We start from the raw sequence: 14,284 nt of genomic DNA on the forward strand, positions 1-14,284 counted from the left end.
ATTTTTTTTTCTATTTTACATGTATATTGCATATTTTCATGTTTCCTTCTCGGCATTCAGTCTGTGGAAAACAAAGGAAGAATTTCATTTCATGACTGAGAGAACATGTTTCTTATTGTGCATATGACAATAAACACTTTGAATCTTGTCACAACAACCGCTTGGAGTATTAGAACCTATAGGTTTGGACACGTTTCAATTATTTCCGGCCAACCAATTACGACCCTTAAATCCATTTATTATGCCTATTTACTGTATTCAAGCTATGACTCACAGCTTTGGACTGTTTAATCTGCTCACTGTCTACCAAGTTTTCACTCTCAATCGCAACATTATTCAGATACCACAGTTTACTCAATATGTGAATATGTAGCCTAGGCTATGTTTAATCAAATGATAATTCCTATTTTGTCAAATTAGCTTAGATAGCCTAGTCTTTCTGCATTATGCCCTGCCAACTGTAGAAGGACCCCCCGGCTACATCTGGTTGGCAATTAGGCTACTGCACACTACAATGGAGAAAATAATTATATAGGCTATATATATATTTTTTTTTTTAATAGTGCTGTTATTGACTATACAGTACAATTAGCTACTCTGGGTATTTCAGTGCCAAACCTGCTATAGGCTCTACCTTTTATAAAAAAAAAAAAAAGATTAAAAGTGTCCGTGTGTGTTCAGACAGCGCAAGAGGAAACACTTAGAAATTGTGGCCTTCTCTGAATTACATTGGTTGCGCTGTTGCCAAGACGACAGCAATTAGAAAAGACTAGGTTACCAAGCAGAGAGCGGTTATGTTTCCGTAGCAACCAAGGTCAGGGAGAAGGCTTTGGGTTTACCTTCTTCTTAGGAATAGGACAGATGCAACATATTTGTTATTGCACTGGGTTCATGTGGTAATTTAATATCCTCCGCCAGAAGACTCCAGCAGGGACATTAAACTCCACACAGCAGCCCGCCCGTCCTCACTGGCTTTTAAACATCTGTGGGGGACATTGAATAGCTGATAATTGCTTACTTAGATACAAGAGGCTTACATTTCCAACAGAAAACAGACTAAAAAAACAAGGCTGGCAGCATTTGATTGGGTAAAAACAGCACAAATGTAGCTTTAAACAAAAATCAGCATTAGCCTGTGACAGTCAGATGAGACAGGGACTCTCCTCCTCAGCCTGCACTCAAACATTCTAAGTCCTGCGCATTTGCTGTAGGCAGTCTTTTTTTTATGCTTTCTTACAGACGGGAGGACAACAGACAAATGTGTCCTCCTCCCATACTGTATTTAGGCCTGTCTGCTCCCTGCATGTGCATCCTGTAATTAGTTGATTATCACAGCATGTTGTCACACACAAACACACACAGCTTACACAAACACTCTAATGACAATGACATAACATGACCTCCTTAAGCCTTGATCTACAAGATATATAGTGCTTACTGCGCTCATGCAAAACTCCACCTCCCTGCGTCCTGTTTTTCCTTCTCTCACCAATTGTCCAACTCTTTCTCCTTAAAGCCCCTTGTCTGTCCATCTCTCTAGCTCTCGCTCACACACACACACACACACACACACACACACACACACACGCACACCAACCTCTGCCAGGTCCACAGTAGTGTGTAACCAGAGGCAGAACACTTAATCCCTCAGCACCTGCTCTCCATGACCTCTTGCAGCTGCCTAGGTGTGGGCTATTTGGTTTTGTTTGCTCATGTGTGTTTATTACACGTGTGCTTGGTCATGTAGCCTATTTCAGACTTTGCGTTCATGCTATGAGAGGATGTGTGTTTGTGTGTGTGTGTGTTTGTGTGTGTGTGTGTGTGTGTGGGGGGGGGGGGGTGTTAACCAATTTGCATATTGGTAGACTTGTTTCTATCTGCGTGTTTTTAATAACGTAGCCTATTCTAAGCTAATAACAGATGTCCGGCGCTTCAGTCTGCAGAACATATGGACCTGATATAGAATAACAATGTAATGATGCTTCACACTGCGGGAGAACAGACTGCAGGAATCAGCAGTCAAATTAAACATCATGACACTTTTACACTGTGTCTCGTCTGCTCTCTGTATGCACTGCAGACCTGTGCTGTGCTGATATCCTTCATTAAAGGAACCACGGCATTGTACACAGTGAGATGTTTATGCTCAACCACTGTCTGTCTGTACAGCTCGTTATGATTATATTATTTGTGTTATAGGTAGAGTTCTAGGGCCACAGGAGAGAAAAAATATCAGATAAAGAAGGTTTTGTTTTCACAGTGTCGAGAAATGTCAAGAATAAAGACGAATACTGCTATTGAAAAATGCTATTGGAGTTAGTGGGGCATTTATCTATTTTCAGCATACTACAGTTGACGTGCATGTATTGGGACATCTTAAATCTTTTTCTGGCATACTAAATAGCATGGAAGTATGGGGATTGGAACGCAGGGAATGTATGCAATTGGGTTTCTACTCCAAACATTCCCCACTGACATGTGCACAAGAACCCATACCATGGCTGCACAGGCTCAGGCTCAGGCAGACGCGCGCACGCACGCACGCACGCACGCACGCACGCACGCACGCACGCACGCACGCACGCACGCACGCACGCACGCACGCACGCACGCACGCACGCACGCACGCACGCACACAGGTTTTCTTCTACATCTCAGAAAAAATATACTGGTCAATATTAGGAGTTGGGAAGCACCAACATACAAATGCTGCTTCAGGGTTCTTGCCACACCATATCCAGCATTTAAGTACCTTCATGTATAGATTTAAATTATAAACCAAACCATTCTGTTTACAGCAGCATACATTAAAATGCAAAAAAAAATGCTCCCTATCCTTCAGGAACACTCTCTATATCTCAAGCACCGGAAAAAAATATACACAAGAAGAAAAATGTAAACGCTTTTATTGGCATAAAATATATACAAGCGGTCATATGTATAAAAACAATACAATATAAAATTCCCGATCCACGCGAGAAAAATAATTACTGAAGCTGGAGATGCACCAGCTGGATAAAAGATGTTTCTGACATGAATGTTCAGCGTTAAAGGAAAAAAGAAGAAAAGCCTTTTCAGTTCCTTCTGAGAAGTGCGGCTACCTACGGCTGCCCACCTCCATCCCCACATCGATCACCTTCTCTCCATCTCCACTCTCACCTGTACCAGCCCGTCCTCTCTACAGCTCCCTCTTTGTTCAGAGGAGGACGGCAGAGAGGAAGGGACGCGGTGTGGACCAGAGGGAGAAGCAGAACGCCAGCCTTCTCTCAGAGGGGAAGGAGGGGGGTGAAGTGGAGCGACCACAGCGTGAGGACAATACAGGGAGAGAGGACTTGTGATTTCTCTGGAGTGGTGAGAGGGCCACTAAAAAAAAGCAAACTGTTTGTGCCTCTCCATGGAGGAAATGTTAGTGGTGTATTGTGGCTAGTAGCTGCCAGCAGAAGCACAACGGTCCTGCTAGTTTTATTGAGGGTAAGTGTGTGTCCCTTAGGCACAGACATGCCTCATGTGGAAGTTGACCACGTACTCTGCGTTGGTGCGCTGGACAGAGATGGCGAATGGTTCAAAGGGGTGGAAGGTGAAGGCCACCAGGCGTCTCACCGCGTGGTTGACGGGCCGTCCCAGCAGGCCGGCCTGGATCTTAAACTTCAGCAGGCCAGAGTCACGCGCATAGAACCTGGGGGGAAGGAGAGTGGGGGGTTACCTTTGACTTATCATATAGTCTTTTCTAAAAGGCCTCTGTTATCACTGTGTCAAACAAAGTATATCAGATAGAAACCTAACAAATCAAACGTATAACACTCTCACCTAAGCCCCCTCTCACCCATGAGCTTGCTGGTCTGTTCATCCACCAGATATGGATATGCCCACCCTTTGCTGCTCAGGGTCGATTAACCCAGACATTTGTGTTCATTTCTGAGTCACATTTGATGTGTGAAAAGTGTCTCTAGTTTCATCTAGAGGCACTCACTCACTTACATTCAAAATCCAAATGATACAGAACTTAGAATTGTGTAAAAAAGGAGAATGTCTTTCTCTTGATAAATTGTGGCCAATTGAGTGAAAATCCAACTACTCATGGCTCCTCTCTTTAATCTTTCTTTTGAATGGAAGTATTCTAGCGCTGTGTGACTGAGTTGCATGGTTGGAGGAGAAGGCTTGTTGAGCGTGCTAGGAGTGTGTACCTGATGGGGTGGTCTCCACAGGTCTTGGGCCTCTCCATCACCGACACCCACTTGTCATCATAGCTGAAGAGGGACAGGTCCAGGTAAGGGCTGCTGCTGTACGATTGGGCGCTGATGGGCAGCTGGCCCAGCAGCCGGCGCACCGCCTCTGTGTGCCCGCCGTATTTGGCGTTCACAATGGTGTCTTTGAATCTAGGACAGAGAGACAGGCAGACAGACAGAGATATCAGCGTCTCTTTTTTTGGATGGATGCACTACTTCCTTTAAGATGCTTGTTTGACCCTAAAGTGTTACCCCTCTTGGTTTGAACAAAGTTGAGAAAATAAACAAACATACAACAGTGTTTATTTCCAGCCACTTTTTTCAAACACTAAATTTGGAACCCTGTAAAGCGTCTCTGAGTGCCTTGAAAAGCGCGATATAAATCCAATCCATTATTATCATTATTAAATGATAGTCCCACCACTACCAACACTCTCAGCAGTGCTTCGTGGTGTCACTTTTCCTCTTCTTTTATCTTCTTCCTTTTCAAGCCTTTAAGCTCTCCATCCATTATGTCTGGCTTCCCTCTCCCCTCTTGTTTTGTGCTTTGTTTGTTGCAGACCTGCCCGCCGCTCTAAACTCGGTCTGTGGCTTGGAACAGGCCTCACTCTGGCCAAGTTGTAAGTGGTACGAAACCTGGTTTGCTGAATGTGCTCTCCAGCTTTCAATTTCTCTCCTCTCCTTCTCTCCAGATATCAATTTACACCACTCTAAAATCCAATTGTAAGCTCTTTCCCCTCGCTCAAACCAGCCCTTTATCTTCTCCTCCTTCCTCCATCCATCCATCCATCCCTCCCCTCTTCACCTTCCACTGAGGACATTGTCACCTAGGCTGGCCAGTGGAAGCACCAAATTCAATCAGGGCCACGCTTGGCTGTCTCACTGTCTCTCTTCTTGATCCAGATTTAAGTCCCTCAAACTCCTTCCTCTTCCTCCAGGCCATCCCTGCTGATCTGCTTCCCTTTCCCTAATCTGCGCCTTCAAATCCGCCCTGACATTTGGCTGCACACCATCGGTTGCAGATTTTTATTTTAATTTCTTTCATACAGAAAAGAGCAGTAACATCTGTCGCACCCATGAGAAATTCAGAGTAATAACAACAATACTGTTGGGCGCATCTACATGGAGGTAAGGCTTCGGTGGTCGAGCATGGATTTTATCCCTTCTGCTGTGCGTCCGTTTTTTTTCTTAGCAGTAGAATTAACAAGTTGAACATTTGGTTGCCGCTTTTTGCGAAATACAGAGAGTTTTGTGGAGTTGATATAGGCCTCATCAACATGTTATGTACAACTCATTTGGCGATGGCTTGAATAAAACAGTCATTCATCTAGTATATGAAAAAAAAGGTACACACACACTATAGCTTTAATTTGACTGGGCAGCACACACAGTACATGTCCCCGTCTTGCGGTTTACCTTCTCTGGACCTGCCGTGCGTAGTTGTTGGAGGAAGCGGAGCAGGGGAACTGCACGGCCTGGCTGTGCAGCGTGGCGTTTCTGAACAGGTCACAGAAGTTCTCAAAGAGCTCCAGCAGCTGGTCTGAAGTGTTCTCAAAGACAGCCAGCACCTCCGTAGACACCATGTTGTACACCACGAAGAACGACGGCTGGCAGAGAAAGAGTGATTGATTGATTTTCTTTTCTTTATTTTGAACAGGCAAGCAATAAAAAAAAAACAAGTTTAAATAGTAATAGATTAATAAAAAATAAAAAACAAAAAAAAACAGACACTTTCTACAAGCTCGAAAGGGGGAAGGAGGAAGTAAAAAAACGTATCTAGTCTTAACAGATCAATTTGGCTTGGATAGTTAGTATTATGTTATCAACATGTCAGTATATATAATAAAAAGCTATAATAATGCATATGTATATTAATAATTATGTATATATACTAGTGGTGGGCCGTTATCGGCGTTAACGTGCTGCGTTAACGCCAGACTCTTATCGGCGATAAAAAAAATATCGCCGTTAATCTCTTATTCCACCTCCTGTTCGGCTCAGGGGAGATAATAATAGCCGGGGGCCGTTGTTGACACTTGAGGAGCCTTTATTCTCTCACACACCCGCCGCTCTCTCTCTCCATCACTTGCCCACGACACAATCGGGTATTGGAACGCAGGGTGGGTGTGTGTGGCCACCGGTCGCCACGTGACTATAAGTTTCCAAGTTTTAAACACTTCTATCTCTTCAACGTCACCGTACCCGAATCCTAAATATCCCCTTAGCAGACGCTATATTTCATCGGGGGGAAAACTTTGTTTTGCGCCACAGTTCGGCCGTAATGCTGCTGCACACACACACACAGAGACACAGGCGCACACACACACGCTGCATGTCAGAGAGGGGCGCTACCAAAAAGACGAGAGGAGCGGTTGGAGCAGTTGGAGCGTTTAGAGACACATGCGTGCACATTTATTTACATAAAATCGCAATCGCAGTCATTTGTGCAGTTATGTAAAATGTTTCACTAAGGAAAATTACAGAAAAAGTAACGCACAGTGACTTTGATGAGTAACTTTAATCTGATTACTGGTTTGGAGATAGTAACGCGTTAGATTACTCGTTACTGAAAAAAGAGGTCCGATGCCGGTAACGCGTTACTAAGTAACATCTTGTTGAACATTATTTATTTTCATCACCAATTATCATAGTAGAACAGCTTCCTCAAGCAGATGAGCCCCTGGTCTGATGCGCCACCTGGCTTGAGAAACACGTTCTCAAAGACTTACTTTGAGTCATTATTTAGGAGCACACACATGTTATGAATGAATTCAAATGAGCCATTTTAATCTAGATTAATTCCAAAATTAATCTAGATTAATCTAGATTAAAAAAATTAATCTATGCCCACCTCTAATATATACGTATATATGAATAAGCAATACAATCAGAAAGAGAGTGATGCGATGTTCATTATGCTAGGGCAGGGAAATAATCAAAGATTTATACCAAAACTTACTTTCAGAACCTCTAACGTCAGTCTGCCCCAGGGCAGCTGTGGCTACTATCGTAGTTTACCACTGACTGGTATTACTGTGTGTGAACGAATGGAACCCGGAACCCTGTAAAGCGCCTTGTGCCTTGAGTGCCTTGAAAAGCGCTATATAAATCCATCCAATCCAATCCATTATCTAACCGACGTAATCTTGCCCATGTCGTTATTTTTCTTTTTTACTTAAAAAAAAGAAGAAAAGCACAACCTAGTTATTTTTTTACTTTTAACACGGCTATTATTATAGCTATTTAAAATATTTGTTTCCTAGATGTTCTAGTTATTTCCTAATCTTCAAATGGAAAATATTTAAGATCGTTTTGTTTGCGAAGAAATGCAAGTTATTTTCTACTGTTTTAGAGAAGTGGATTTTTACTTCAAAAATATGACATTTTCCTTTCAAGTGATGTTTTGATTTCAGTTATAATAATTGTGTTTCCTTATTTTTTTTCATTAGAAAAAAAAATAGCCCAGCTTTAATAGTTGAGCATATTTAGAGTACACACCTCGTCAGTGACCTTTGAGAGCAAATAATAAAATGATGATATTGATTTGAGGTCAAATCGCCCGGCCCTACATTATGGCATTTATACTTCAACTGGTGTGATGAAAACCACTGATAGGAAAGGGAGTGAGAGAGCTGGGATTTCCAGGTGAATAGAACAAATATTAATTAGATCTATTTGTTGTCTCCATGAAAGACACCCTCGGCCTGGACACAATGAAGAGCCAAGTCGTGTCCTTGGAGACCTGACAGAGGAATCCCTGCTCTTTAGACACCAGAGGGAAGGCCACAAAGAGAACACAGGGAGGAATGTGTATGTGTGTGTGTGTGTGTGTGTGTGTGTGTGTGTGTGTGTGTGTGTGTGTGTATACCTGTGAGGGGTCAGTGACTCTGAGTGTGACCACGTCTTCGCTGGTGTATTTAATGAAGAGGTGATGCTCATCTAGCAGCTGCATCTTCCACATGCGCAGCCTCCTCAGCTGATCAAAAAACTGGAAGAATCTGAGGAGAGAAAAAGCAGGAGTGGGAGGTGAAGTCAACTCTTTTCTTTTTACTATACTACATACTGCAGATGTCCATTAAAAAGTATGTAGGTTGCATGCACACGGCATACTTCTACTTGTAATTTTCATCATAACACCTTGAACTTGTACAAACCTATATGTATATAAAAAAAAATGCATTTAACCTCCTTTCGATTTGCAGACTAATTCTGGAAAACACAACGTCACACAGTGTCCTAGAATCTCTCAACACACACGACAACGCAGAAAACACTGACATAATCTACCGGTCACGTCAAACACCATAAAGAAGAAAGAAAAAATAAAGAAAGGCTTTGACGACAGCCTCCCGTCTTGTATTGGCTGCGATAAAAAGCTAAAAAGTGTGTAAAGAAGCCGAGAGCAAATGAGAGGCAGAGGAAGCTACGGAGCGAAAGAGAGAGAGAGAGAGAGGGAGTGACAATGAGAGAACAAGAGGAGTGAAGGAGAGAGAAGAAAAAATCATTAATTTGCCGATTGCTTTGTGGCGGGGTTGCGTTTTAAAGTAGAAATATCAAACCTTCTCCTTCTCTCCTTTTCATTGGTTCATTACATCAAAGACCTGTCAGGTATTTCTAAAATGAAATCTCAATAATACATCACATCCACTGATATGAAAACCAACCAGCAGCAATGCCTTGGATATAAAAGCAAGAGGCAAGATCAAGGCGTGATGTTATGTTGTAATAAATTACTAAAAAAAGGTATGTCCCAATTGAATGCCCGCTGAATGCTAACTAGAACTAGCTAACTTGATCAGCTTAAGTATGTAGGGAATAGAAAAAGAAAAAAAAGAGTATGCGATTTGGAACGCAGAGTCGAATTCTGCAGAAAAAGTGGGCTGGGTGTAATAAAAGTGAACAGTTTAAGAGTGTGATAGAGTTGAGGGCACCCATAGCTTAGTGGGGCAAGTCACTGCCGGGTTCGAATCCCGCCCGAGTGAGTTCTCTGCATGTCCTCTTTGCCCCATTTCAACTCTGTCTCTCCAATCCGTCTAATAAAGCAAAAATGCCCAAAAAATTATCTTACCAAAAAAAAAAGAGTGTGATAGAGCGTGTGTGTGTGTGTGTGTGTGTGTGTGTGTGTGTGTGTGTGTGGCGTTGTAAACCTTCTCTTGGCGGTGGCGCTGCCGTCCTGCTCAGCCCTCCTCCACAGATAGACCAGCAGCCTGTGTTTGAGAGAGTTGATGGTTTTGTCTGTGTAGAGGCGAGGGAAGCCCGGCTGACTCTCTGCCTGGGCCTCACTGTAAACCGCCGACAGGGTCAGGAGGTCGTCCTCGTAACAGAAGCGCCCGATAGTCCGGACATCTAGAAAGGTGCCCTCTGGAGTCACCTAGGAACGGGGGTAGAGGAGAGATGATACTTGAGGGCGTTATAATGTGTTCTTATAGAGCAGCAGAAGGTGTTTTGAACTGCACACAATTCCATCAAAAAATTGCTCAAATTGTTCGAATACCATTTTTTGGTATTTCATTTTTTTTCCAGAAATGTTTGAATAAATATAGAAGCTTTGAAATAATGGCCGGTAGGAAACATACATACGCAAACAGAGAAGGTCGAGTTGAAAACCAAAAAGAACAGTATGGGCCTTTTATTTATACTAGTATGAAAGAGAACATCTTATGGAAAACAAAAATCGGAAAAAAATAAAATAAATAAATAAATTGACCAGGGCTTGAATAAAATCAAGGGTGCCATGTCTCCTCTTAATATTCTAAAAGGGGTGAATGTGCTGACCTGAAAGACGTGTATGGTCTGCTGCTGGACAGACAGCACAGCCAGGATGTTCCTGTAGAGGTAGAGGCCCTGGTTGTGAGACAGGATGATCTTGTCACACTTGAAGGACCTGGTGTCACACAGTCTGCCCGTGTGCAGGTCGATGATGTGCAGGGAGTAATCCTCCAGAGGGGAGCGCGGGTTGGGAGTCACTGATTCGTTGTTCCTATACACCTGGTAAGGGGGGGGGGGGGGGGGTGGAGGTGAGATATGGATATGGCGATTTCTGTGGCTCAGGTGCTAGAGTGGGTCGGCCAATGATCAAAGGGTTGGAGGTTCGAGGGCAAGACACTTCACCCACATTGCCTCGTGTGAATGTCGATAGTTAACCTGCTATCGGTGTATGAATGGTAACTTGTAAATGGGAACAGGTCTCCCTTGAAAAAGAGTCTCCGGTCGCAATGGGATTTACCTGTAGAAATCCGATATTAATATCCGAAATGGCTGTGATCTACTCATCGGACTGACAACTCCCATCCATATACCGATCCAAATTCCATAGTCTGTTTTTAAATTTTTTTTAATTAAATTAGTTTAACTATGAGAAGAAAAAGACATTATTAAGACCATATCTATGTGATGTAGCACACGTTCAAATGAATTTAGCAATAGAAAGTAGAGTTCTGATGTTGTGTGACGGCTGTGCTCCAGGAAGACTAGCTCTCACTGCGGTGTGTGGCTAATGGGGATCCTAATCAATCAAAATCAAAATCAAAAAATGCTTCTGTATTCAGACCGTTCAAAGCTGTTAAGATAAACCTATACGCATTTGTTTATATGTGTTGCTCTCTTAAAATAAGAATTGCCGTGTCTCTTAAGCCTTCCTAACCTTCCACATAACATCACCACCAACAAAGAAATGTAGAATAATTATGATGGCTGACAGTATTGGTATCGCTGGATATCGGCCAAAAAAAAAAAAATCAGACATCGGAATCGGATCGTTCTAAAATATAGTGGATCGGTGGCGGTGCATCTCTTAATAACTGGAGTCTTTTACCTCAAAGAAGTAAGGAGGCGGCTCTTCCGGGACATACACGGCTGAGCCCACGATGACGTAGCGACAGTCGTCCGTGAAGAGGCTGCACTCCCTGTTGAGGTGTTCCCCGTTGGAGGCCACGTTGGTGACGTGCAGCAGGGAGAAGAAGCGCTCAAACAGGCGGCCGCGGATGTTGAGGGAGCGCTGGTCGTTGGCGGTGAGAAGAGTCTCTCCCTCCTGGCCTCTCAGCAGGTCCTGAGCAGCCTGGCAGCCCTGGTACTCATAGATCTACGGGACAAACAGTCGCGCTAGTTAAGAGGCACCACAGTCTGCTCCAGTGTAGGCCTGTTCAATCACACAATATTTCATTTTCCCTTTATTTATCCTCGAAAGATCAACTGAGGGGTGACCCTTCATTTACAATGATGTTGAGTAAAATTACAAAACACACACAAAACACAATGCAAATATACAACAAGCTGACAAAGAGACAAAGACTATTAAAACATTCAGATCAAATGGGTGAAGCAACACATTGCCTGACCAAAACAATTGCAGATTGGGGTGGGGCTGATTAAAAAAAATATGTTTAAATTTGTTAACGGATATTAGGGTATCTATTATAGTTGAGCGCAGTCCCATTGATCAGTATCGGCGGATAATCATTCAAAGAAGTCTGATCGGGGTTTCGTTGAAAGGAGCCGATCGGATGACATAAAACACGTGAAACACTTTGCTTCCCCCCCCCCCCACTCCATTTCGTGGGCCATGAAGTCTACGAGTTGACCCGCCTCCCGTTGATGAACAGACAAAAACAAACCTTCGATTGGTCAAAAGACTCTCCCAGAGCATCATGGGAAAACTAAGTTACTTTAGTGTTAAAGCTAACAACGATAAATGACCGATAATGGAACAAATGTGTAAAAAATAAAAAATAAAAAAACATTTCAATTTTGGATCTATGAGAGTATGGATTTATTGTAAAAAGAAGCTGCGGTTTACATTTCAAAAGTTATTACTGATATCAATAACATTGTGTATGTTATTGTCTTGGATCATGCAGTGTTTTCATTGCAGTCATGTTCATCTGCTTATCCAGGGTCAGGTCGCGGATCAATAGAAAATAAAATAGTATTGGCTAATAATACTGCTTTCGGTGATGGGGGGGCCTCAAATATCATGACGGGAACAGCCTTAACAGCTAACAGTTGTGTGTGTGTGTGTGTGTGTGTGTGTGTGTGTGTGTGTGTGTGTGTGTGTGTGTGTGTGTGTGTGTGTGTGCGTCTCTCCTCTACCTCCAGGGAAGTCTGGTCAGAGGAGAAGGCGATGAAGCAGCGTCCGTCGGGGGAGAACTTCCTGAGGAAGCAGGGCGGCTTCTCCACGTTGACCACGGTGAAGTTGGGGAAGAGGTTCTGGTGGAAACAGCGCACCCTGTACCAGTGAGCCCCGGGCCGGCCAGAGCACACCCGCCGCCGCTCCAAACGATGGACCACGTTCTGATTCTGGATCCGTCTGGGCTTCAGGGTGGGCGTGTCCTCATCCATCTCTATGATTGGACAGTGGTTCTCAAACTCCCCCTTCCCTTCCCTTCCTTTCCTCTCTCCTCAAAAGGCAGTTAGAAGAGCGCCACAGACTATGTCAACAGCACGGGCATTTTGTCATTTTACCTGAGTGAAAAAAAGTGATCAGTGAGAAAAAGAACAGATGACAGCTCAATTTTCAAGTGAAAATGTAATCAATGATTTCACTATGTTGTGTATTGGTGTTATCAAACTACAGAAATACCTGCTATGTATATTTAAGTAGGACTGCTTATTGTTTGGCTACCGGACCGGTGCTGGCCAGAAAGAAAGAGCACTAGAAAAGGTTAGGTCAATTTTAGTAAAGCCTTTGTAAAAAACATTTTAGATCAGCACTCCACATCCAAGTCCATATATATGAGCTGGATAGGACACAATTTCTCAGTTCTTAAAAAGGTATAAAAGGTGGAGAGAGACAGGCGGAGATATCCTGACTCTATGGCTTAAGATCTAAAATGACTCAATCCTACATGTCCCACAATGCAACGTAGCAGCAGGTTTCATTTAATCTCCCCAGCCTGAATCATGCCACTGTCTTCAAAAATCTCACATCACGGATTGATTGAGATAGAGGAACACAGAGACAGAATACATGTGAGTGGTCAGCAGTAATGGGGGAATCTTCTCCTGTCCAGTTGGACTCAGAGCCCACTGTTAATTCCCAAGACCCTGGTTTAAAAACGTGTGTCATTACTCAGTAGCTCATTTAACTGGAAAAGAACAGAGCAGCTATTATATCAGTAGACATGTATGTAGCACAGTAAGCTATTACTCACTTGTTTCTAAAAGACAAACGGCTCGTTATTGGGGAGCTCTGAGTGCTGTTAGCAAGAGGACTGAAGTTTGTCCCACTTACAGTTAGCTAGAGGCCGCTAGCTTGCACCCCGCGTCCGTGGGAAACGTCCAGCGTCAATTATCTCGCCATTGTGCAAACGGTGGACAATATCCAACAGTCCGAAGCATTTAGAGCCGTGTGTTGTGTTTGTTGTGAGTCAGCCTCGGGATGAACCGCAGAGGAAAAAGAGGAAGACAGCCGGTGGTGCCGGTGTGAGGTGAAAGTTGGAGCTGTTTTAAACAGCGCCAACACGTCTTCCTCAGGTGGAACGTGGTATTGCAAAATGTAACTATTTAGTTTGGCATAGTCAAATGGATATGTGAGCCTGGCAAGTAGGCCTACCAAAGTAATACATAGCTGTTATGCAAATAATGGCCAAAGTAAAGTATAACTCCACGCTTTCTGTATGTTGGATAGAGATGACTAATAGGGATAGCCTACTTTACAGGACGGATACAGGAAGATACATGTTTTGATTCGTCAAAAATACATCAGAGGCAATAGGACACGTTTTACATAGGCTATTAGAGAGTACAGAGGACATGAAATAACATAGCACAGCCAAACAATAAAATAAATTAAAATAACGTAAAAAAAAATAAAAAACATGTTCAATGAGTCAATTTGTTATCTTAGCCTATAATAATGACAATGAAATTGATCCTTTATGATTTATTTTATTTTATTGTGTTTAGTGTCTTGTCGTTTATTTTAAATGTGGAATTTCTTGTCTTCTAAAGGTGAAAATTTAATGTTTGTATGCTGCCTTCTTGGCCAGGATTCCCTTGAAAAATAGATTTTTAATCTCTATGGGATAATTCCTGGTAAAATAAAGGTTAATAAAAAATAA

At 42.9% G+C, this 14,284-nt stretch overlaps 1 protein-coding gene across 2 annotated transcripts; it reads right to left on the reverse strand.

The window, feature by feature from the left end:
- Nucleotides 1-2,934: 2,934 nt before the first annotated feature.
- On the reverse strand, nt 2,935-13,595 carry det1 (DET1 partner of COP1 E3 ubiquitin ligase). 2 transcript variants are annotated; one of them, XM_080028403.1, is made up of 9 exons: nt 13,456-13,595; nt 12,315-12,686; nt 11,041-11,307; nt 10,002-10,214; nt 9,374-9,597; nt 8,095-8,224; nt 5,643-5,833; nt 4,185-4,376; nt 2,935-3,676 (listed from the first exon to the last, which is right to left on the reverse strand). In XM_080028403.1, exons 2-9 carry the CDS (start codon nt 12,561-12,563, stop codon nt 3,487-3,489), a joined length of 1,656 nt encoding a protein of 551 aa, XP_079884529.1. In that variant the 5' UTR covers nt 12,564-12,686; nt 13,456-13,595; the 3' UTR covers nt 2,935-3,486. The 2 variants fall into 2 exon arrangements, with proteins under 2 accessions (XP_079884529.1, XP_079884528.1); XM_080028402.1 differs by having other exon boundaries at nt 13,376-13,595.
- Nucleotides 13,596-14,284: the final 689 nt, after the last annotated feature.

The sequence above is a fragment of the Ammodytes marinus genome, assembly GCF_949987685.1.
Source record: "Ammodytes marinus genome assembly, chromosome: 5".
Classification (NCBI taxonomy): Eukaryota; Metazoa; Chordata; class Actinopteri; order Uranoscopiformes; family Ammodytidae; genus Ammodytes; species Ammodytes marinus.